Here is a 26,174-nt window from a genome sequence, read left to right as displayed (position 1 = left end):
CCGCGAATGTGATCTGATCTGGATGATTTGCCAAGATGAGTTGATTATATTTGTCGACCGTTGCATTCGAATCCCTTTAGGACATAATTTATTGGCTTCTTCTTCTGTCACAAATTTTGATTCTACTAACGCAAGTTCTTCACCATTCAACCGATCCCCATTTCCGATTTTCGTTAGAATGGTCGAGAAAACCACATTTGCTTGACGCATGACTTACGTGATTTCATGCAGTTTGAATGAACGCCAAGTTTGAGATACAATGTAATGTTTCGATTGTTTGAAAATTGGTGTAGCTTTCACTGGTGGGAGTTGTCTCAAATCCCCAACTAGTGTCATGTCCAGTCCCCCGAAAGGTGCATCTGAATTACCTGATATAATTTTCAATCTCCTGTCGACTCTTTTTAGAAGCTCTGCTCCAACCATACTAACTTTATCGATTATGATTTTGATATTATGTGTTGAAAAAATGATCGGAATTTGTGTAAGGCTTCAGAACTCAAAGCATTATCTTTACTGGTGGACAACGACAAAGCAGTATGAATGGTGGAACCGTCGATTGCCACTGCAGCTTTTCCTGTCGAAGCACAAGTGAGATATGCATTACAGTGTTCGTTGTTGGTTGCATATTTATTGTAAATTTCCATGATGAGCCGAATTACAAAACTTTTTCCACATTCAGCGGGACCTGTCAGAAATACTAACTATGGGTGAAGTTGTTTCGATGTTGAGTAATGGATAACCTGTAGTAAGATGGATCGTTGTCCGATATTTGTTGTTTGCATAAATTCACAAAATTGTGCATTCGGCATTAAATTTTCTATTCGCTTCGCAATTGCTTGGCGCCTGTTCAAGGTTGCTAAGCGGAGATCATCGTTGACGTTTGAATTAGGATCTGCGTACATTTCGTCGAATGGAAGTGGCTGAAGAACCGCTCCCATAACATCTTGATTGTCTTCTTGCATACAATTTTCTTTCTCACGAACAGTTGTAGCATAATATCATAATTTCTTCAATGTTGATGTTGGAATCGAATTCCTTGCGACGCTCTAGAATAATATTCTCATTGTATGCATAAATTTGAAGGAATTTTGACTCGGAAAGTACTTCTGTCTCTTTGTTGCGGAAGGGAATATGCGTAACCATCTCTCTTTTGTACTCTTCGAATTGGGTTGTCATATTATAACTTGTATATCTTATAACATGGTGTTTAGTCAATTTCTTGTATTCATTATTGGCGTTGCATTTGTATTGCGCACAAAACTGGGCCAGGGTTAGATCGTTCAATTTCTCCCGTCATTGCTCGTACGAGTATTTGTCGAACACATTATCCTTCCAAATGTCTGTGGACTCGTCATTAAGCTCCGCCAATTCTTTGCGTGCTTTTTCCATCTCTGTCGGTCTATCGGCCACGACGTTAGGGTTAATATGTATTACTGATCTAGAGGCTTCTAACATTGGTTTACAAAGTAGCCACCAAGCTGCTTCTTGGCTAGAAATCTCTCCTGAGTTCAATAAGTCGACACTCATTTTGCTAGTGATTTCAACCACTCCAAAATACGGATATTTTTCTGTGATTTCATTAATTTGTCTCTGTAAATTACTGATCCCTCGGTTAGATTTATTAACATAGTCCACGACGTACGTCGCGCAGGAATATTCGTTTAATATGAACTGCAAATCCATATCCGATTTTAAAACATTAAATAATAATGGGTTGAATGGATTATGCCAGGGGTGGGCATATTAGCCCTCAGTGGCATTTTGTCCGTTCGGGCAAATTAAGAATAATCTTTGGTTATTCTATAGAAATATATTTTCCTTGGATTCCTCCAAGGTTTCCTTATTTAAATATATATATTGTATGTTTACACATTGGACAATATATTACTAGCTATGCCTATGATTATATTTAAACACTGAGAACAAGTGTTTTATGCGCGTCACTCTTTTATAGCAGTGCAGTCGACTCGTGTCGGCTTCTGATTGGTCATCTTGTAAGATGATGCCCCTCCATGTGTCTGTATGTTGATCACGTTGTATATGCGTGATGTGGTATTGGCTTGTTGTTGTTGGTCACGTGGTGGCTGTACATTCTTGTAAGATGATGCCTCTCCATTTGTTTGTGTTTTGATCACGTTGCACATGCGTGATGTGGCATTGGCTTGTTGTTGTTGGTCACGTGGTGGCTGTACATTCTTGTATAATGATGCCCCTCCATGTGTTTGTGTGCTTTGTTCACGTGGTCTACTGTTGCTATGTTGTATATATGTATGTGTAGTGGTAGGTAATATGAGTCATACGTGTTAGGCTGGGTGTTAACTCTCCCCTCCTCCGTTGAAAAGATCTCCTGATCTTTTTATACGCTAGTTGTGCCGTCCTTTTTGATGAGATGTTCCATACCTTGTTGTTTTAATATTTCTTCGTATTCTTTCTGCTGTCTTTCTTGTAGTTTGAGTGTTTTACATTTCATAATTGCATAATACAATTTAAAACTAACGTATAACAGAGTACATAGTGTGATTATTACAATAATAGTTATACAAATATTTCGTATAGGATGCTCTTCATACGGTATTAAAAATTTTTGTAATTTTTGTATGTTACTGAATTGATATTTCGTATTTGTGGACACAATTTCTAATATTTTTATATCTTCTTGTCCGTGCGCTAAAATATACTTTTTTATTTCTTCATCTAGATCAGTGGTTCCCAAACTTATTTTGTCCACCGCCCACTTTGAGAATAAATATTTTTTAGCGCCCCCATTTTTTCACCCATTTAAAAACCACTATAACTTCAAATTAATTATTGTGACCTATGTATATATGTATATTAACGGAGAATTCTAAACTAAACTTTTACTATAACCAGCAACTTAAAACCCGAGCGCAGTACGGGTTCCACCTGCCAATAAGAATGATTATTGAAACACAACTTTATAGTATTAAAACACAGAATCTTTTATTAAAAATAAAACTAAAATAATCGATCCATATATAAAAACTAATGTGAGGGATGAATATGATGCTGTTTAATAAGTTTGTTAATATCAGGTTCCAATTTACTCAAGAACAGTCGCAAGTCGCCACGTTCGATAACAAGCAAACGATTTCTATTTTTTGCAAGCAGTGTTGTCATAGCACTCGTTGAACGATTGACCACAATCCAGGGTACAATTGCGAGATCGGTTTTTGTAGTCAAAATTCTTGGTAACCATTTTTGAACTTGATTTTTATTTCCTCGTTTGTTGTCAATTCTATAAGTTCTTCTTCCAGTTGAGGTGACATTGCTGTGTTGACATTTGAAAACGGATCCAACACCCAGTCTGGTATTTCCAAGTTCAAAATGACCTGCTATCATTCGGTGAAGTCAATGTGGAGATTTTCCAAATGTTGGCAGTAGGCAAACAATTCGCCATTACTGCATGATACTGATAAATTCGGAAAATTGTGAAACTCACGTCTGCCCAGATTCTTTTTGCGTAGAAGCAGTTTGGCTGCGAAAGCAGCAACGCCTTGCAGTTAAAGATTCATGTCGTTGGACAATTTATACATGTCTGTCATGTAAGCTATATCATTCTTTGATGTTATGAGCTTGTCTTGAAATTCTGTATCTTTAGTTTCCAAGAACTCTATAACAGAGTAAAACAGGTTGTAGAATCGAGTCAGACAATTGCCCCTTGATAGTCAACGAACTTCAGTATGAAACAACAAATGATTGAAATCCTCGTCATTAGTAACACAAAGCCGATGAAATAATCTATCATTCAAAGAGTTGTTGCGGATTTTATTGACTGCTTTGATGACATATTGCAGTGATTGAAATAGTTTTTCACTTAAGTTTCTAGCAACTAAATGTTGTCTATGCATAACGCAATGTACACCAAGGACACCTGGAATTTTATTTTTTAAGTGCGCTATTAAGCCTTTATGGCACCCTATCATAGCCGGAGCGCCATCCGTAGCAATTGAAATAATATTTTTCAAAGGAATCTCTTTCTCATTGCAAAACTTTTCCAATATATTGAATATGGTTTCGCCTTTTGTATCGGTCTCTAAATTTCTAGCAAATAATAGTTCTTCACATATTTTCTCATCTTTAATAAACCTCACGTAAGACAACAACAATGCTTCATTAGTTGGGAAAGTGGACTCATCGAGCTGAATTGAGAATTGGTTTGTCCTCAGGTGATCGCACAATGATTCTTCAATGTTTTCCGCCATTTCATCAATTCGTCTCTGCACAGAATTAGTACTCAAAGGAATTTTTCGGATAATATAGTTCAAGAGCTCAAAGCATGCGCTACATCAGCTCGAACCTACCGACCCTACACCTTTGCGCAAATGATTATATTATGATAGCAAATGCCCACATACAGATTTGGCAATGGCAATAGCAATGCGTTTGACGGTTAGTATTCTATAAATTCTATCCTGTCGAGATGCCCCGTTATGAAACGGAGCGACCGATTGACATGATTTTCTTTTTTTCTATATTCTATAAAATAGAACAGATATATGAACTACGCGGAGAGAAATATAGAACCGAGTTTGAGCAATCTTTTAATTCATATTAGTTGATGTTCACAAGATGTTGTTGAGAGTCGAGAGCTCATGTAGTCGTTGTCTAAGAGGCCTCCTAGCTAAATAAAATTACAAATAACCCCCCAGGCCTCCTCACAACGCCCCCATTTTCTTTCTGGGTCTCTTACCGCCCCCTTTGACACCTGCAGCGCCCACAAGGGGGCGTTATCGCCCACTTTGGGAAACACTGATCTAGATTATGGTATTTATTATTATTAATTTCAACTGTTTTATCAAATTGAACTAAATATGTTCCTTCATATGTTTTGTTGTTAACATTATTTTTTCCATTTATTAATATATTTCCCTCGCTAATTTCTTTTATTTCCTCATTATTTTCTTCTATAACATTACATTGTGATTGCAAATTTAGTAATATAGGTATTGTACAATTATCTGGTTTTTCTTCTTTACATATGTATCTCGACAAAATATTTTTACATTTATTAATTCGTTTCATTCCATTAGCACATTTGGCAATTTTTGAGTCTAATTCTATCTTTCCGTGTTCATATGATATTGGCGTAATTTCGTAAGTTTCACACAGGGTTCTCATTTACTACTCCGAAGCAGCAAAATTTCTAGAATTATTGCTATGCTATCGCTACCGCTCTCACTTTTCCGGGAGCCACAGCATAGTATTAGCATAACAATGTAAAAGAAGTGCTCTACTCTGCTCCGAGTTTTGTTAGATAAAAAACTATAGTTGGAGCGGGAGCAAAAAATTCTGTGCTATGCTCTGGCGTAGCGGTAGCAAAAAATTGGGAGTGGTAGCACAGCAGAGCTAATGAAAATTTTCATGTGCTAGAACTCCCGCATGTGTGTGTTGTTTTTTTTTTCTTTTTTTGCTATTTTCTGTCATAACATTTGAATTAATTTAATAATTCAAACAAAAAAATGTTATGCAAATCATTTTGGCACTTGTTGCGTCAAGTGACTTTATAAATCTAAAATCAAATATTTTAAGAAATATATTAATAAAGTCAATTAGATAATAATTGAATAAATTATATATATTTACCATTTTTATATTACCATTTTATATTACCATTTTTATATTACCAAAAACATCATCTATTCCAAATGTATTACAATGCTCAATTCTATGAATGATTTTTCCAAGAAATTCGCATTCGCACGAAATGTGAAGAAGGAATTTAAAGATAAAAAATCAGGATTGTCGTGTATTTTCTATGGACAATTTTTACATGCCTTGGTCCAGTTTTTAATGTTAATATTTAGGGCTAAACATTTCAAGGAAGTTTTTGTATGGTATTTCCAAGGAAATTTCGTGACGGGACTGAAAAAAATTAATAGTTCAAAAAAAAACACCCTAATGTATATACAAAAGAGGAAAGTAATGTAGTTAAAATTAATTTCGAAAATTCATAGAATTGAGTATTGTAATACATTTGGAATAGATGATGTTTTTGGTAATATAAAAATGGTAATATAAAATGGTAATATAAAAAAGGGTAAATATATATAATTTATTCAATTATTATTTAATTGAATTTATTAATATGTTTCTTAAAATATTTGATTTTAGATTTGTAAAGTCACTTGACGCAACAAGTGCCATAATGATTTGTATAACATTTTTTTGTTTGAATTATTCAATTAATTCAAATGTTATGACAGAAAATAGCAAAAAAAAAAAAAAAACAACAAACACATGCGGGAGTTCTAGCACATGAAAATTTTCATTAGCTCTGCTGTGCTACCGCTCCCAATTGTTTGCTACCGCTACACCAGAGCATAGCGCAGAATTTAAGGTAGAATTAGAGGTGCTATAACATATCGCTATATCCATAACCATTGCCATAACCGTAACGATATTTACTACTACCGATTAGTGGTGCCATAACCATAATCAGCTGATCTTTCATTCAGAATTTTTGTTTTCATTTCAAAAGTGCCAAAAAAAATAAATAAAATGAGCAGTGACGAAGAAATTGATCAATTATTTATTAATATTATAGCATTATATGCTAAAAAAAAGCAATGCAAGCGTACAAGGCGATGGCTTGTCCATCCTATTAATGTTAATAGATTCCAAAACGGATACCATCAAAAAACGTTCCTGAAAATAAAAGATATGGATGAACAAGAATTGTTTGCCCATACAAGAATGAATAGGAAGTTGTATGATACTTTTTTGAAGTTAATGGCGCCTTCAATGAGTAAATTCAAGGAACAAATCCATGCCGAAGAGCGTTTGTCCCTCACACTTCTGTAAGTTTATATGATTATTACTCCATTTGTTATATTTATTAAGGTAATTGTTAGGTACTTAGCATACGGAATTCCTTTCAAAAAATTAGCATGGAGCTACAAAATCGGAAAGACCACTGTGCGAAACATAGTGCTGGAGACATGTGAGGCGATTTGGGAAATGCTTTCACCAATTTATCTGAGTGAACCCACGCAACAACAGTATAAAGACATCACGACCGACTTTGCACAAATGTGGAACATGCCAAACTGTGTAGGTGCGATCGACGGAAAACATATTGCGATAAAATGCCCTCCAAATTCAGGATCCATGTTTTATAATTATAAAAAGTTTTTCAGCATTGTACTGCTGGCAGCATGTGATGCTAAATACACTTTTACAGCCATTAGCGTAGGAGCTTACGGAAGCCAGAGTGATGGAGGTATTTTTCATGCAACGAGATTTGGCGAAGATCTGTTAGAAAATCGTTTGCCACTACCACCTGATACTCCACTTCCGTTATCTTCCCACCCGTTTCCGCATTACTTTGTTGGAGACTGTGCCTTTCCATTAAAAAATAACCTTATGAAGCCGTATCCAGGTGTAAATACAACAAGAGCTCAACGAATTTTTAATTATAGACTATCACGGGCAAGACGCGTTATTGAAAATGCGTTTGGGATTTTGACAGCGAGGTGGAGAGTGCTAAGAACAACAATGGAGTTTCATCCTGAAAATGCTGAAAAAATCGTACTAGCATGTCTAGTGCTTCATAATTTCATAATGCTCCACGATATGAATCGATGGTACTGCTCAGAGCATTACACTGACGGAGATGGAAGAAATGCTGAATGGAGAAACGAATTAAGATCTTGTGGGGGGCCATTGCGGTCAGCACAAACTTTTAGACGCAGGGGTCAAAACAGTGCGTATAACCACAGAGAACATCTCACCAATTATTTTATGAACAATGGTGCAGTACCTTTTCAAAACCATATAGAGTAAAACACTTATAGATATACATATAAAATTCAATAAAAAAAAATGTTGAAAATGTTATTTTACATACGTGTGTTTCATACACATTGATTAACAATAAAAAGAACAAAAAATTAATTAAATAAACACAAATAATTATTATATTGAACGTTATATGGATTATATCCTTTGTACTTCAGGTTCAAAAATTAAACCGTTCTGATTAAAAGAACAAAAAGTAATAATGTAATAAAAGTTTAAAAAAACTCTTCTCATAATTGAGGGACTAGTTCAAATACACAAAGCTTTCTTCTTCTTCATCAATTTGCGCTTGCATTACAATGTCAGTACATTGACGCATCACCAATGCTTGCCTTGATTTTTTCATTTTTGAAATCGAAGAGCATATCATTCGCCCAAAACCGCTTATCTCCACATTAAACTCTTCTCGACGCGCTCTACGTTCACATACCTCCTGGAAAGTTTTCACTGTTCCGAGGATGGCAGTGTCCACCTCGTCAAGCTGTCTGCCTCTTCGTTTTCGTGGTCGCGATATTGATGACGGATTTGCTGATGGCTGATTTGACGGAATTGACTGATCGGACGGAATTGCTGTTGTTTGATCGGACAGAATTATTGTTGATTGGTCGGACGAAATTAACTGCCCAGGGGAAATTGGAGGTGACGGCGAGAGATCTTGTGATTCGGACGAAATGTTTATAAAGTCATAATTCTCGTCGCTGCGTTTCAATATTGGCGCACTTTGTCGCATTCTGTTAATATTAATGTTCTCATTATTTACATGGATATGGTAATAATGTGACTTCTTAAAAATTGCAAACTTTCAAATAGCGCCCACTGCCTTCCTACGAATGCACCACTTCCTGAAGCATTTTGTGAGATTCTAATTTCTTTTGAGAAGCGTTCTCTCAAGTTGCCCCAACGCTTCATAACAACACTTTCTGTTTATAATGTCCAAACATATTGTATATTAAATATTATAATATTTATATTGAACTCACCATCAACTTCCAAATTATCGGCGACTTCCTTCCAAGAGCGCCTTTTTTTCTCTTGATTTTTGAAATCGGCATGACTCTTGTCATATAGGCATGGCGAATTCCGCACACATTCTATTAATTTAATATCATCCATTTTTATTAATAGATTATTATTTGATTGCTGTTTAAAAATCGCATTATGTCAAACAATCCGAGCTTTATAAATACAAAATTATGAGGCGAACAAAACAAAATGCAAACGAAATTTCAAATGAAAAATCAAAAAATCAACAAATAGCTTTTTATGGTTACAGCGAAAATCAAAATTCAATTGATTGCTATGGTTATGGTTATGGGCATGTTGTTATGGTAACGCACCTCTAATTGGAAACATTGTTCCCCGTAAATTTGGTTGAATCAGCTGTTTTATATGGATATGGTTATGGCACCTCTAATTCTACCTTTAATTTTTTGCTCCCGCTCCAGCTATAGTTTTTTACCTAACAAAACTTGGAGCAGAGTAGAGCACTTCGTTTACATTGTTATGCTAAGGCTATGCTGTGGCTCCAGACAAAGTGAGAGCGGTAGCAAGAGTAAAATGAAATGCTACGGGAGTAGCGTAGTTTTTCAAACGCTGGTTTCACATTTTTCTTTGATTATTGGATATTTATATACAACAATAAAGGTATCTCCAATTCTACATACATGAATATCTGAGTATTCCATTAAATTTATTACGGGTACATCTGATCCTTCGGTTTTAATTATTTTTTCGATATCCTCTAAATTTATTGATGCAGAGTAGAAATTTTTATTCTTTGCAAAGTTTATAGTTAACGTTAAATCTCCTAATTCTTTATGAATTTCTTCTAACATTGTATGTTGATTAATAGTTTTGTAATCGAAGGCTTTCAACAGTTTCTCAAAGTGAGTATTAATCAATCTTTGTTTATCATTGTTTTCTATTATGTCATTTATTTTTTCTTTAATTTTAATTTAATTTTAATAACATCATAATGGTCTGGTACTCCGGTAACAAAGCTAAGTATTGAGCCTAAAAAATTTATACTTCTAGGTTTCCTTCTGTTTATTATAGCCGTTTCTTTAGCTAAACTTTTGTTTCCTTGAACCGAATCGCATAATGCGTCGTAATGTTTTAATATTTCTGTTAAATTTACCATATGAAATCTCCACCTACGACCTCCAAACAATTACAATGTGGTGCTTTTACTATCAAGCGAGTCAACGTTTCAACCTTAACCCTTAACTCATGAGGCGCCACTCCACTGAAATTAACGGAGTTTAGAAATTCTGTAGGGAATCTGACAAGCTCTTGAGGATCTTCAGAAACGACAGTATCCACGCTATAATATACTCTTTCTTCACCGGGCAACATATTTACTATTTCGCTATTTATTATCGTACAGTGATCATTTTTTGGACACAAAATTACCCGATCCTTCAAATGGTTTTGACTAATAACACCAGACTGAGGCTGATATACCCAATCCACTAAATTTTCATTTAGCAAAATTATCTCTTCTTGAGATATATTGATTTTCGACTCTGGAGAGAGCTCTCGACCTTCTCCAACACGCAAAAAAAAACTGTTATATACGGAGTGAGCTATTGGGCACCACAGGAAGAACTTGCCTGAAATCACCACCAAACAAAATAACCAAAAGGTATTTCATTTTGGTGAATATCACGTAATAATCGATCTATGCATTGTAATGCAGTCCCAGGAACCATGCTAGCTTCGTCCCATATTATTTCTGTAGAACATTTGACTGCTTTTCCGGGGGTTCTATCTGGCTTAATTAGAGAAACAGAAGATTCAGTCAAAGGTATTGGAAATTTGAATATATTATGTGCCGTTCTTCCGCCAGGAAGCAAAATAGAGGCAATCCCTGTCCAAGCCACGGATATCACTTTTTGTCTGAGGCTACGAATATGGTGAATAATACTCTTATAAAAAAAGTTTTGCCAGAGCCGCCAGGACCATCAACAAAGAATGCCTTTACGACATCGTTGCTACTGGAAATTGCATGGGTTATTTGGTGGAATATAGTCTTTTGCTCATGATTAAGCTATTCCTTTAGTGTTTGCGCGTATAATACTTCATCATCTATATTACATATAATTCTCAATTCCTGTGTCTTCAGTGGTAAGATCACCTGCAGGTAACCCGAAGTCTTTTAAAGATGTGTCATGTGATTGGAAAATGTGACTAATATTTCTCAATGCTAAAAGCTCGCTGGTGTTTTCTGAATTATTTATTAAAAAATCTTCACAAAGATGCAATTTAAATTTTCTCCAGAGCTCTATTGGTGAGGTTGGTTCTCCAAATATGCAAATCATTGCAAACATACGTTGCACAGGCATTTTAAAGACAGATGCTTCTTCAAGTGCAGCGGTCCACTCTGTGTCATCCGCTAGCAATTTTCTCTTTACTGCTGATTCCCAATAAGAAGAGAGATGTTCCCTGTTCACGGTTAACATATCTGAATACGACCTGGGTCCTTTTAACGAAGTAAGCAATAAACGTAAAGCAAAGAGTTCCCGATTTTTTGGATCGACCGTATACATTTAACCAATTGCATTACGTTTTCTTCTTTGCCATGTGCGCGACGCATCTTGCCAGGTATATACGTAGTACTCAGGAATTTGATAATACAACAAAGTATTCGCAAATGGATTTATCGCATTCAATTTAAAATATGCGGTTAAAGTGGTATCGCATCATCGAGCAAGGATATCAGAAATCACAGCATTATCATCACGAAAAGAAATATTTTGTGAGTCTGGAAGGTGAACGGCAAGAACTTTTACCACGTGCGACTTTTCTTGCATTGAAAATTGCAAAAGCCTCCAACAGGCTTCAGAGGCGCTAACATATCGAGCGTCTATAAATGTAGATATTTCATCATGATTATCCACGCGATCAATTGGGTGTTCAATAATTTGAACTGTTGCGCAATCATATCCTTTGTAAATATATTTGTGGAGGCATTTAACGCTTTTTACCGATGAACATATTTCGACATTAATATGGGCACTGTATTTTTTGGTCAGATATTTGTTGTATGGGGCTATCCATCGGTTGTCTATTTCAATTAAATTTTTATTGGCACGAACAACTATTTTATTTCCATCATTGCGGCGCCGATATTGAGGATAGCCGTTAACGTTTGTAAACGTATTAGCATGAAAAGTTTTCGGATAGTTTTTGGAGCAAATTCCCGTATCAGTCATGCAGGGCGATGACGGATTAAGTACTCCACATGGGCCATAAATCATACATTTTGAGACTATTTCATACAACTCAGGCTCTGCCTCCTTATTAGGAATCTCAGCGCAAACAACCAGGTCAATTTCAGAAGGCTCGCGAATAACATCTTCTTCGTGACCCCGTTTTTGAAACTCAATGACATTTAGGTAGTATTTCCCCTTTCCAAACACATTCCTCTGGGAAATATCTTTCATAACCTCATTGAGCTTGTGCTTAAAAACCTGGGCTATCAGTTCTGGATGCATTTCCGGCCCCTGGTATCTCCCAATATTCTGAATGACTTCTGGCCATTTTGGGTTGCATGTAAAAGTTATGAAAGCGACGGTGTTCCATATTTTCTAACCATAGCCTCCTTTTTTTTTCAAAATTATTTTATTTATTGTATCTGCTTTTTCTTAAAGCCTAACAATAAGTAATGAAATCTTAAATTTATTTAAAAACTAGACAGACTCAAGCAAGTGATTGAGCTGTTTTGGTGTTACGTTGCTCTTTAATACGCAGGCATATCTCTTCTTTTAAGTCGTGTTTGATCGCAGGAATGTGCCAAAGCATTAGAAAAAGGGTTTGGGTGATCTCGGAGTTTAGATATATATTTAATTCTGCTGTCTTCTACTTCTTTTTTTACCATAGGATACCATAGAATACCAAGGTCTTTATGGATATTTTCGTTACGCATGTACCATGGTGAACACGTGATTGTTCTAAGCATTTTAGATTGGAACCTTTGTATTAGATCAATATTAGTTGCACAGTTCGTACCCCACCGTTGAATGCCATACATCCAAATCGGCTTTATGACCGCATTATATAAGAGCACTTTGTTGTCTAGGCTAAGTTTGGAGTTTTTATTTAAAAGCCAATTTAAATTTGCAACTCTAATCTTCATACATGTTATTCTACTAGATACGTGTTTTCGCCACGTGAGCCTTCTATCTAGGTGAATACCAAGATATGTTACTTCGTTCGCTTGGGGTACTAAGATATTGTTTATTTTTACTGCCGGGCACATCTTTGGTCTTAGCGAGAATGTAATGTGCTTACACTTCTGTTCATTCACATTTATACGCCAGTTCGCTAGCCATTCTTCGACAGAACTTAAATGCTCCGTTAATATTCTTGATGCTAAAATGTGGCATTTGTTACGGCTCACTATTGCTGTATCGTCCGCAAAAGTTGAAGTTAATACATTGTTAGCTGTTGGAAGATCTGCTGCATATATGATATATAGTGTTGGGCCTAAAACACTGCCCTGGGGTACACCAGCCCTTATCTGACGTTCATCAGATATGAAATCTCCCACTTTTACCATAAATTTTCTATATTTTAAATAAGACTCCAGGTTCTATACAATTCTAAAGGTAGAATTTTTTTAATCTTATATAAAAGACCTTCGTGCCACACCTTATCAAACGCCTGAGCTACATCTAAATATTGCTGAACAGTACTCCCTGTGCTCAAATGCTTTCCTTATCTCGTTAGTAATTCTATTTACTTGCTCTATTGTGCCATGTTTCGCACGAAATCCGAATTGATGCATTGGTATTGTGTTATTTTCGTGGAGGAATAGAGACATCTTTGATAGTAATACTTTTTCAAATACTTTTGAAAGACAGGGTAGAAGACTGATTGGTCTGTATGAAGACGGCTGTGTTAAGTCTTTCCCAGGTTTATCTATCAAGATAATCTGCGACTTTTTCCATGAAATTGGATAGTATCCGAAACTAAGTATTTCATTGAAGAGCAAAGAGAGCACCTCTATAGCAATAATTGGTAATTCAATTAGCATTTTTGGGGAAATTTTATCATGCCCCGACGACTTTTTTGGATTAAGTTCTTTGATGATACCAAAGATTTCAGAAGGTGAAGTTATAAGAGGCTTGAGCGTCTCTTTAGCTGTGTTGGATAAGATTGACAACCTAAAGTTGTTCTTTGGCAAATTGGGTTGAAATACCTTTTCTAGCAAAGCAATTAGCCTTTTCCTCGTCACTTCGAGCCCAGTTTCCTCCCAAGTCTCGTATAGGCATGTTGGAGTCAGTTGGTGGCTTCATGGACTTTTGGGCTTTCCAAAGGGAATTTCGCTTGTTTGAATTCGGACACAGATTCTTTATATACATTTCGGTGTTCAATTCTTCCTCACGTTTAAGCGCTTTTTTTAATTTACGTACAGCAGATTTTAATTGAAGCTGAGTGGAAGGGGAACGATTTATCTGCCATTCGCATCTTGCACGCCTTTTTACATTTACAAGCATTTCTATTTCTCTATTAGAGATTTTTCTGAAACCAAGCGGCTTATAGCTTTTGTTTGGTGTTGCTAAGACAGCTGCGCTGGTTATTATATCATTGACTTCTCTTATACTTTCGTCAATATCTCTTCCTGTATTTATTTTGTACTCAATATTAATGTGGCTACTGACGTATTTTTTATATTTTAGCCAATTTGTTTTATAAGAAGTTAGACCCGCTTTTGGATTAACGATTATGGGTTGTTCACATAATTTTATTAGTACCGGAGAGTGATCAGAAGATAGATCAGTACATGTATCTGCTGTTATGTGCGATTTATCTACATTTTTGATTACAGCAAAATCAATTAAATCTGGTATTTTCTTCCGATAACTAGACCAATATGTCGGCTTACCAGGAGATATTATTTCAAGGTTATTGTGGGGGGGGGGGGGGGGTTGATACAGCTGTCGCCCTTTCGGATTAATAATACGTGAGCCCTAGTACGTGTGTTTTGCGTTGTAATCTCCACCTGCTAGAAATCTTTGACCTAGTGTTCCAAAAAAGTCTTTAAATTCGATTTCTGTAATTTTAAAACGAGGTGGACAGTATATAGCCGCAAGGTTTAAGTCACAACCCCGATTTTTTAGTGATATTGTTGTAGCTTGTAACTGTGGTGTAGCATAAGATTCTAGAGCATAGTGGTTTAAACGATTTCTAATCAACACTGCTGTGCCACCATACGCTTTTCCATCCGGATGATTTGTAACATATAGTCTAAATCCCGGTATGTTGAAATTATTTTTATTTGTTAGATGAGTTTCTGAAATAAGCATTACATCTATATTCTTTTCAGACAGAAATCTGATAATCTCTAATTTATGTTGGTTAACACCGTTAGCATTCCATATACAGATATTTAGTAAGCTCATTTTTTACTTAATAAATTTTGCAGCATTTGATTTTGTGATTTTATTAAATCTTGGATCATTTTTTGCATGGTAGACTTAAATTGTGTCATACACTGTGTAAGATTTATAATCATAGTTTCAATACCTCCATTTGGAGGATTTTGCGGCAGTTGCATTTGCACAGTGTTGCCTTTTACCACATTTGCATAGCTTCCTTGCATATTGTTATTGTTAGAAGTAATAGGATTTGTACTTTTTTCTGAGGTTGCTATAATTTCATTACGGGGCGTTTGTAACATTTGGTTACGACGTGCTTGAATTCCCTGTGACAACTTAGATTTCAGATATTTATATACAGGGCAACCTCTGTAGTTAGCAGTGTGATTCCCTCCGCAATTGCTGCATTTTTTATTTAACTCTTCTTTCTTAAGGGTGCATTTAGAAGTGGGATGTAAATCACCACATACCACACAAACACTGCGTAGAGTGCAGTATGATTTAGTATGCCCATATTCTTGGCAGTTAGTACATTGTACCGGACCGTTTCTTTTATGTGGTTCTTCCACAGTTGCTTGCATCGTAGAGTAGAGCAAATATTTCAAATTATAAATGGGATGGGTCTCATTTTTTTTAAGTTGATTCGAATTCGGCAGCAATTCAATTTTAAACATTGGCTATGGTATTTTGTTTCTATTAAATTTATTTACAACTGTTTTAATTCCAAAACCACATTCTTCCAATGCTTCTTTGACTTCACTGGAGTCTACGGCGGACTCTATACCCTTGATTACAACAACTAGGCCCTTAGAGCTCTTCAGTTGATACGAATAATAATTTTTGTTTTTATTTGACAAAAATTTAACTATGTCCATAAAACTTTTTTCAGTGTAGGACTGAATTTTTGTTTCATCTATATTGCCTTTTTTCAAAGGCACTATATGGAAATTGTTAGTACCTACAATTTTACTTATTTCAGCAACGAGAGCATTACTGCTACGTTCGCGCAAATATATTGGTGGTGGTTTGGCATTAACGACTGTGGTGGTACCCTTGGCATCGTCGTCTGTTCCATTGCTTAGTAAGGCAAACCTATTGCCATTTAAAACTTCCGGTTTATTCTTAATTGGTGTACCGCCTTGGAATTTCTTGGGATTGACCGCTGCCTTTGAAGGACTTAATTTCCTTTTTATGTTAATGTAGCGGTCAATGCCAGTTTGTACAGACTGGCCTTTTTTTATTGGTACATTCTCACCTTGCTTTATGTTGTTCTTCGCTGCCTGCGTACTTGCTGGTACCTGTTTAGTTGATGTGATCATGTTTGCTGCTGGCCGTTGTTGACTGCCGTTCTCTCCTGCTTTAGTTTTTTGTAAGCTCTGCTTATGGTGCTGCTCAGTTGGTCGCTGCGATGACTCATCCTTCTCACCGTTGCCTTGTTTGTTGGTAGGAGCTGAACTCGCAGGCTCGACAAAGCTGAAGTAGGCATTCAGAGAATGTCTACGGCCTTGTTGGTGGGGCTGCGCTGCGCTCATACTTTTGTATTTTTTTGTTTTATTTCACACTTATTATTTGTTATTTTGTTATGTTTTTTGTTTGTAAACAGTTTGTGGTTTTTTATGTTTTGATTTGCACTTTAGGCGTTATTGCAAAACGTTTGCACTGAATGCACTTTTTTAATATTTGTTTATTTTGTTTTATTTTTGTTTTTTTTCGAAAGTTTCTACGGAGCGCATGAAAAACACGTCCGTATAGGTTGAAAGTTCGAATATTACTCATGATAGCATCATGGTAATGCATGTTCATATTTCGAGGGGAGCCAAGAAAACTTGAAGGAAGTACAACTATACGATCAGGACGAACACTTTCCATATTTGCACCACGCATTAAGTAGTCATGCAAACCTGCATATGTTTCAACACGTAGCTCTTTCTGATGAGTTCGCAGAAATGTCAGACGTGCTCTACGAAAATGGGTTTCTACCTTGACTCAGTACTGCTCCTATTGCGTGGTTACTGGCGTCTGTGGTTAGATCGAATCCCTTTTCAAAGTCTGGCTGATATAGCTCTACCTTTTCTTTTAGTTTTTCTTTTATTTCTTCAAGGGCCTTAAGTGCCTGTTCGTCTAATTTAATTTTCACATTTTTGCTTTTATTTTTCGATATACTACCGTTTTCTCCCTTTAAGTAAACCGTTAATGGTTTGCATATAACGGGTGATTTTTTTGAGGTTAGGATTTTCATGCATTAGTATTTGACAGATCACGTGGGATTTCAGACATGGTGTCAAAGAGAAAGATGCTCAGTATGCTTTGACATTTCATCATGAATAGACTTACTAACGAGCAACGCTTGCAAATCATTGAATTTTATTACCAAAATCAGTGTTCGGTTCGAAATGTGAAAATCCGCTTTTTTATCGACAAATTTTGTTCAGCGATGAGGCTCATTTCTGGTTGAATGGCTACGTAAATAAGCAAAATTGCCGCATTTGGGGTGAAGAGCAACCAGAAGCCGTTCAAGAACTGCCCATGCATCCCGAAAAATGCACTGTTTGGTGTGGTTTGTACGCTGGTGGAATCATTGGACCGTATTTTTTCAAAGATGCTGTTGGACGCAACGTTACGGTGAATGGCGATCGCTATCGTTCGATGCTAACAAACTTTTTGTTGCCAAAAATGGAAGAACTGAACTTGGTTGACATGTGGTTTCAACAAGATGGCGCTACATGCCACACAGCTCGCGATTCTATGGCCATTTTGAGGGAAAACTTCGGACAACAATTCATCTCAAGAAATGGACCCGTAAGTTGGCCACCAAGATCATGCGATTTAACGCCTTTAGACTATTTTTTGTGGGGCTACGTCAAGTCTAAAGTCTACAGAAATAAGCCAGCAACTATTCCAGCTTTGGAAGACAACATTTCCGAAGAAATTCGGGCTATTCCGGCCGAAATGCTCGAAAAAGTTGCCCAAAATTGGACTTTCCGAATGGACCACCTAAGACGCAGCCGCGGTCAACATTTAAATGAAATTATCTTCAAAAAGTAAATGTCATGAACCAATCTAACGTTTCAAATAAAGAACCGATGAGATTTTGCAAATTTTATGCGTTTTTTTTTTAAAAAAGTTATCAAGCTCTTAAAAAATCACCCTTTATGTTCTTCACAAATTTCCTGTAGTAGGAGGCTAATCCTAAAAATGACCTTAATTCTTTCAGAGTCTCTGGGGTTTTATATCTATCAATTGCATCTATTTTCCCTGGGTCTACTGTTATTCTACCATTATTTATAATATGGCCCAAAAATTCCGTTTTAGTTTGGAAAAAATTTGATTTTTCCTCCGAGATTTTCATATTGGCTGCATGTAGCATATGCACAATATTTGTGATATCCTTAATGTGTTACTCTGGGTCAGCAGAGTAAATTAAGACATCATCGATATAGACATATGCGCATTTTCGCATGTGGCTGGAGCGTTCTTTAGGCCGAACGGTAGACGAAGGAATTCATACTTTGCTTTGTGTTGCTCTGGGTCAGCAGAGTAAATTAAGACATCATCGATATAGACATATGCGCATTTTCGCATGTGGCTGGAGCGTTATTTAGGCCGAACGGTAGGCGAAGGAATTCATACTTTGGCCATTGACTGAAAATGCAGTCTTTTCCCTATCTTCTGGTTTGATCATAATTTGATGAAAGCCAGATTCTAAATCTAAAGCTGTAAAGTATCTTGCTTTACCTAAGTTTTGTAATGTCATAGTTATATCTGGAATAGGGTATCTGTCCGCTGTGGTTTGTTTATTTAATTTTTGAAAATCTATAACCATACGTTTTTTTGGTTTTCCTTCTTCATCTATGCCCTTTTTTGATACCGTCCATATCGGTGAGTTATATGGGCTTTTTCTTTCTTTAGTTATTTCGTTTTTTAAAAGTTTCAGTATTTCCTTTTCGACAAACTCCTGATCTGCATATGGATATGGGTATTGTCGCACCCAGACAGGTTCTTTGGATTCAGTCCTAATCTCTGCTTGTATTGTGGTGGTGAAAGGTAACAGTTCATTATTGTAATTATTCTCCATTAGTTCCTTGATTTCTTTCTCATATTTTTTTATCTCCTATAGAGTAATTTATTTGTTCCCTACCTACTTCAGTAGTTTTTTCAAATGTTACTGAGTATTCAAATAAATGTATTTTTGCTTTCATTTTTCTTAACACGTCCTCTCCTAGTAATATATAAAACTCTTTTAGTTCTTCTGCTTCAAAAAAATCTAAGTCAAATCCTACTAGATTGATTTCTCTCTTGTGAACTGTTGAACTCCCGTGTAGTGTGTTAAACTGAACAGGTTTATTTAATTTTATTCTTTCTGCAAATGGGTAATTTTTACTCACATACTAGTTGCACCTGAATCTATCAGTATATGCACGAATCTTCCATTAGATGCAGTGCGTCTTAACGTCGGAAGAACGTGGTATCTTATTATAAAATGTTTCGGTCTATTATTATTTCTATAACTTACACTAGGTGCTTCATTGTAAAGTGACTCCTGGTCGTCTTCTTGGGTGTCTCTCACTTGGTTAAGGCGTTGTGCTGCGAGTTTGCCGTGTCTTCTCTGTCGCGCTTGAATTGGTTGCCGAATCTTTGGATGACTTGTCTCAACGGATTCTGTGTTTGCCTTGCTTCCTGATGAGTGTTCATTGGCGGTTGTGGATTGTATGGTTGTCGCCTAAATCTTGTTGAAGAGGGGTCTACCTCCTTTGGTTCCGTTGTTTCTTGTTGCATTTGAGGTTGTTGGTGATAAAAATTCTGCTGGAATTGCTGCTGTGTTTGCTACTGCTGATGGCTTCGCCGTTGTACCCTCGGTACGTGTTCCAGTTGGTGATAATGCGAATCATGCTGCATCTTTCTAGCTATCCCATGTGCTTCCATCAGATTGGTGCATGATCTTGAGTATAATGCATTCTTTGTTGCTGAACTACTCAATCCTGCGATAAATGTTCTCACTGCCTTTAGTTGTACCTCCTTGGATAGAGCGCTGATCACATTTTCATTCTTGTGTGTCATCTCTATTTTGGATAATACTACGTTCAGCGCTTGGTTTAACTGATAGTAGTATACATATATGTAGAGGTTTTTCTGCCTGTCATCATCCTCATCATGTCTTCTTCCAGGACATAGAGTGGGCGTTGATCGGCATATGAGTCGTCTAAGCGGTCTATGATTTCCTCGCAGTTTAATTTTGTATTATTATTGATGAGAATTTGCGCGGCTTTTCCTGTAATCTTTCCCCTGAGTAAGATTAAGGCTTCCGTGTATATATTCTGTCCCCTGAATGGTTTCACGTTTCCCATTAGAGTTGTGGCCAGTTTTCTCCAGTTTCTATACTCATGGTAGTCTCCGCTGAAATTGTTTATTGCTGACTTGAAGAGTCCTAAATCAACTTCTTTTGGGTCTGAGTATATGCAGACTTCGTCCTGTGCTTCTTCCCCAGGTGCAGCGGTTATTTGAGCTTCGGCGAATCTTCTCTTCAAGTCCATAACCAAGGATTTCCGCTTGTGCCTGTGCCATTTTTAGAAAATTTCTTCTGCTGGACCACTTTTGATACACTTGAATTTTATTTTGAATTCGTCGTTATTGAAGTCGCGAAGGATTTTATTCACTGAATCCTTTTGTTGACCGGTCCCTGCTCGGGCGCCAATTAAGAATAATCTTTGGTTATTCTATAGAAATATATTTCCCTTGGATTCCTCCAAGGTTTCTTTATTTAAATATACATATTGTATGTTTACACATTGGACAATATATTACTAGCTATGCCTATGATTATATTTAAACTGAGAACAAGTGTTGTATGCGCGTCACTCTTTTATAGCAGTGCAGTCAACTCGTGTCGTCTTCTGATTGGCTAATTCCGGTGGCGTGGCATCTTGTAAGATGATGCCCCTCCATGTGTCTGTATGTTGATCACGTTGTATATGCGTGATGTGGTATTGGCTTGTTGTTGTTGGTCACGTGGTGGCTGTACATTCTTGTAAGATGATGCCTCTCCATGTGTTTGTGTTTTGATCACGTTGCATATGCGTGATGTGGTATTGGCTGGTTGTTGTTGGTCACGTGTTGGCTGTACATTCTTGTATAGTGATGCCCCTCCATGTGTTTGTGTGCTTTGTTCACGTGGTCTACTGTTGCTATGTTGTATATATGTGTAGTGGTAGGTAATATGAGTCATACGTGTTTGGCTGGGTGTTAACTGGCAGAGTGCACATTTTGCTAGATGAGGGGATCATCGCGGGCAAACATGAAGAGGGAAGTGAGAGCAACGTGTTTTACCACACCATGTTTACAAATGAGAGCGCGCGCATATATGGGAAGTTGCACTGTGGGTAATAACTGTAAAATTGCCTAACAATTTTAAGTTTATTTGTAACTACTATAAATTTATAAAATGTAAGACAAATAACAAAAAGTAAAATAAATATTTTATTTTAGTAATAATTATTTTAATACCAACAATAATAACAGCATTTAATTTAGTTTATTTGACATAATAAATTTAAACATAGAATTAATTTAATCTCATTCTCTATAGCTACACGCATTATTGTATCAGATAACCTACTTTTTATTTTATGTTTGTTTAATTTCATTATTGCAGAAAATTGTTCACAAGTGTATGTGCTTCCAAACAGAGATATAATTTTCGAAGCAAAAAGTTTCAAACCAGCTTATTTCTTTAAACTTCCTTATAAAAAGTAATTTCAATAATAACTTCAGGTTATGAACCACTGTTTCTTCAAACGTGCGCAATGTAAATGATTAGCCTATACCGCTTCTCTCTACCGCCCGCTTACCATAGAATTTCCAACGATTTGGGGTTTCCCCGTAGAAACGAGTCAGCAGATTGCTCTCTCACAACGCAGGGTCTGCCAATGTTTCCAATATGTTCGAAAATTTCTTAAACTAACTCAAAATCAGAGTCGAATGCTATTATTTATAAATATATAAACTAGTTTTAATAGTTTCATTTCCCTTTTTGATATTTTATATTATGAAAAATTAGATGTGCACAAAATGTATTATTTTAATACATTTCCAGAGGCATCTTAGATTTTTTAAATTTAACAAAACAATTATAGAGAAAAACCTCAGTTCTTTGAATAGTATCTTTCCTTTTTTATATATGCAGATATATAAAACTGCCTTGCACAACTTAAGAAAAGTTTTCCCAATTGAACCTAAAATGAAATTTTACAACTGGCATCACCACCATTAACTGTTCTATCACATGTACAGTGGTGTGAACAAAATAAAGGGTGATTTTTTAAGAGCTTGATAACTTTTTTTAAAAAAAAAACGCATAAAATTTGCAAAATCTCATCGGTTCTTTATTTGAAACGTTAGATTGGTTCATGACATTTACTTTTTGAGGATAATTTCATTTAAATGTTGACCGCGGCTGCGTCTTAGGTGGTCCATTCGGAAAGTCCAATTTTGGGCAACTTTTTCGAGCATTTCGGCCGGAATAGCCCGAATTTCTTCGGAAATGTTGTCTTCCAAAGCTGGAATAGTTGCTGGCTTATTTCTGTAGACTTTAGACTTGACGTAGCCCCACAAAAAATAGTCTAAAGGCGTTAAATCGCATGATCTTGGTGGCCAACTTACGGGTCCATTTCTTGAGATGAATTGTTGTCCGAAGTTTTCCCTCAAAATGGCCATAGAATCGCGAGCTGTGTGGCATGTAGCGCCATCTTGTTGAAACCACATGTCAACCAAGTTCAGTTCTTCCATTTTTGGCAACAAAAAGTTTGTTAGCATCGAACGATAGCGATCGCCATTCACCGTAACGTTGCGTCCAACAGCATCTTTGAAAAAATACGGTCCAATGATTCCACCAGCGTACAAACCACACCAAACAGTGCATTTTTCGGGATGCATGGGCAGTTCTTGAACGGCTTCTGGTTGCTCTTCACCCCAAATGCGGCAATTTTGCTTATTTACGTAGCCATTCAACCAGAAATGAGCCTCATCGCTGAACAAAATTTGTCGATAAAAAAGCGGATTTTCACATTTCGAACCGAACACTGATTTTGGTAATAAAATTCAATGATTTGCAAGCGTTGCTCGTTAGTAAGTCAATTCATGATGAAATGTCAAAGCATACTGAGCATCTTTCTCTTTGACACCATGTCTGAAATCCCACGTGATCTGTCAAATACTAATGCATGAAAATCCTAACCTCAAAAAAATCACCCGATAGGAACAACCATAAGGTTAAAATGTGCTGTTTTCTTATTAAATAAAAATGTTTTTAGATACAAATATAACTTATATAATTTTTTCCTAATAGTGATTAGAATTTCCCACCATGCAGAAGTAAATACAAATAAATATTAATGCGAAACTCTAAAACCTGCAAATTATGTTTACCTCTTTTTGTTCACACAACTGTACAATTCTGTCATGAAGTAAACTTCCGTTCTTTAATTTGTGGATATTGCCGCAACTATTCTGCGATGAACATTAAATTACGGAGGAATGTAATTAATTTTTTTCGCCACATTTTATGCCCTTCCCTCCGTAAACTGATATTCCCCTCATCTAGCCCTCGTACGCACTTTGCTAACTTTGCGGGCTAAAAATGTGCCCATCCCTGGATTATGCCATTTCTCCGCTGGTGTTCTTTTCAAGAAAATACGTGGCCGCTTAATTCCCGCAGAAAGTATTTATAGTACTGTTCATCCGAAGTTATATTGTTGCTTTGATAGAAGTCATCAATGTCGTTGTAATCGGCTATTTCGTACTGAGATCTTATTTTCTGGTAATGACTGACGTAGCTGACGAAATTTGGGTCTTCTTTCTTCATAGGGACGAGTATTTGTGTGGATCGAGAAGGCAGGAAAAGTGCTTCAAATTGACTTTTTGTGGCTGGTTACCCCTTACATTTTTATAACACGTAAATGTATGTTTATGTGTCTGCAATTTGATGTTTCGTGATGCTTCAGATGTGGATACTGCGATTAAAATGTCGATTAATGATATCGTAATTTTTCTGTCTTCCTCCAATGGGCGCTTCGGTGCGTTCTCCAGCCAGAGTAGAATATGGGCATGAGGACTACCACGATGTTGAAATTCGATTCGCTTGAAATAGCCTTTCACCCTATATTGTGCAAATGGGGATGCTTTTTTGCTTCATAGGAGACTCATTAACATGTGTACTAATTTGTCGAAATAGATGGCACAGGTTACAGCGTCCTTGTTGATTAATGTACTTTTATGAATCCAATTCAATTGAGCGGATTCATCTTCAGAAATGACTCCTCTATCCTTCATTTGTAGTAGCTGTAACAACAATTTCATTTGCACTCATCGTAAGAAACAACATAGGCCTTCCAAGTTGCCAAATCAAGGCGAATAGATCTTTTTTTATGCTGTGAATAATAATATGCAGAATTCGGTATTGATCTTAGAAATGCCAGATTTGTGTCGAGCCAATTGTGGATATACTCTTCCGATTCTCTTTGTTGTCTCGTCATTCGTGTGTCATTCCCGATATACCTGAAGGCAACAGTCAGAGATGAAGCAACACGAAGTCTCATATTTTTTGCAGCCATATAAAGCAAATGGCGAGGAGTAACCCCATGTCGATCCACTCGTCTTATTTCACTCGTTGCCATTTGGCTGTAAAATCAATTTAAAATCAAACCATTAAAATTTTTGCCAATCCAATGGATATTAGTTTAAAGACGATTTAATCCACAAGGTGCATCTATTATGGATAATTGAAATATTCAAGAGAAACATTCCATCGCATAACCTGGAATCCGCTGTGTTATGCGTATTATCACTGTCACTAATTTTATGGTTTGTTTATGCTATTCCCCTTCCACTGAAGCGTTAAATGTTTAACGCAACCTTTTCCGGAGTCGCTTAAGAAGTTTCAGTTCAAAAAGAAGATTAAAACAGAGTTCGCAAATACTCATCACTGAGAAGTAAAATTTCTATCTTCCTCCTCAGTACAACACAATTGAGGAGCAATAAATTTTGATTTCCTCAATTGTGAGTTCAAAGGAAAGAGTGCTCTTCTAGAATATTTCTCTTTAATACTTATCTTATCTTTTCGCTCTAATATTTACCGCAAACGTACGTGCTCCTCAAAATAATACTCCTCACAAGAGCGCTAAGTTTCTTTTTCTCATCTCAGGTTTCAGCACTCAGTATTTTGTATCGCTGATAAACTCAGTGATGCAGCAGAGAGTGCTCTTGAGCAATTTCTTATTCTCTTAGAGTATGTATATTTATAAATTTATGTTAAAGTTTAATTGTTGTTGGTGTAAATATTAACAGTTTTGGGTACATGCATGATTAACCGTTAATTTAAGTTGTATTGTGTGTATGTAAATAATTTAAAAGATGAGTTTTATTTTTCGCATCACTTGAACACTCAGAGCGATAAAAATAAAGATGATGCGTTAGGCAAATAGTTATCTTTTAAAAATGCTCGCTCATGCTAATATATGAGTGAGCCAAATACGTGAGGAGTTTTTTTGTGATGAGAATGTTAGTTAAGCTTGCGCTCCTGAGTATTTGAAATGATGTCCTCTTGCGGAATATTACTCATCAGAGCAAGAGCGTATTTTGATGGTTTTACGAACTCTGGATTAAAAAAAACGGTATTGAAAAAGTCATTTTTGGAATTCTCCATTTTTTCGGTTTTTTCTCATGAAATGTATACGGTTTTTTTTATTTCAAAACCTTCCTAAATATACAACGAATAATCTCCAAAAAATTTATCACGATTGGTTCAGCCGTTCCCGAGCCTTAGCGTTACTAACAAACAATCATTCATTTTTATATACAAACGTTTGTATTGGAAAAAGCAAAAGGCTGTTTTTAGGGGTTTTCCGGCAATTATTCGAACTTGTCTCACCGTTAAAACCATCTTTGAACTTTAACAAACATTTAATAAAATAATTGACCAAA

The 26,174-nt window shown here is 36.3% G+C and overlaps 3 protein-coding genes across 9 annotated transcripts in view; 2 read left to right on the top strand and 1 right to left on the bottom strand.

The window, feature by feature from the left end:
• The window catches only part of LOC115066076 (sodium- and chloride-dependent GABA transporter 1), a 373,293-nt gene that overhangs the window by 169,416 nt on the left and 177,703 nt on the right, over nucleotides 1-26,174 (top strand). The gene's annotated exons all lie outside the window — the stretch shown is intronic.
• LOC125779124 (craniofacial development protein 2-like) overlaps nucleotides 1-26,174 on the bottom strand; it is a 245,945-nt gene that overhangs the window by 43,185 nt on the left and 176,586 nt on the right. The gene's annotated exons all lie outside the window — the stretch shown is intronic.
• Nucleotides 722-14,344, top strand: LOC125779153 (uncharacterized). The gene has a single exon (XM_049459796.1). The coding sequence runs from the start codon at nucleotides 6,829-6,831 to the stop codon at nucleotides 7,801-7,803; it is 975 nt and encodes a 324-aa protein (XP_049315753.1). The 5' UTR covers nucleotides 722-6,828; the 3' UTR covers nucleotides 7,804-14,344.

This window comes from Bactrocera dorsalis, chromosome 6 (assembly GCF_023373825.1).
Source record: "Bactrocera dorsalis isolate Fly_Bdor chromosome 6, ASM2337382v1, whole genome shotgun sequence".
NCBI classification, from domain to species: Eukaryota; Metazoa; Arthropoda; class Insecta; order Diptera; family Tephritidae; genus Bactrocera; species Bactrocera dorsalis.
The sequence above is the reverse complement of the archived record's forward strand: the minus strand, read 5'-3'. Positions and strand labels throughout refer to the sequence as shown.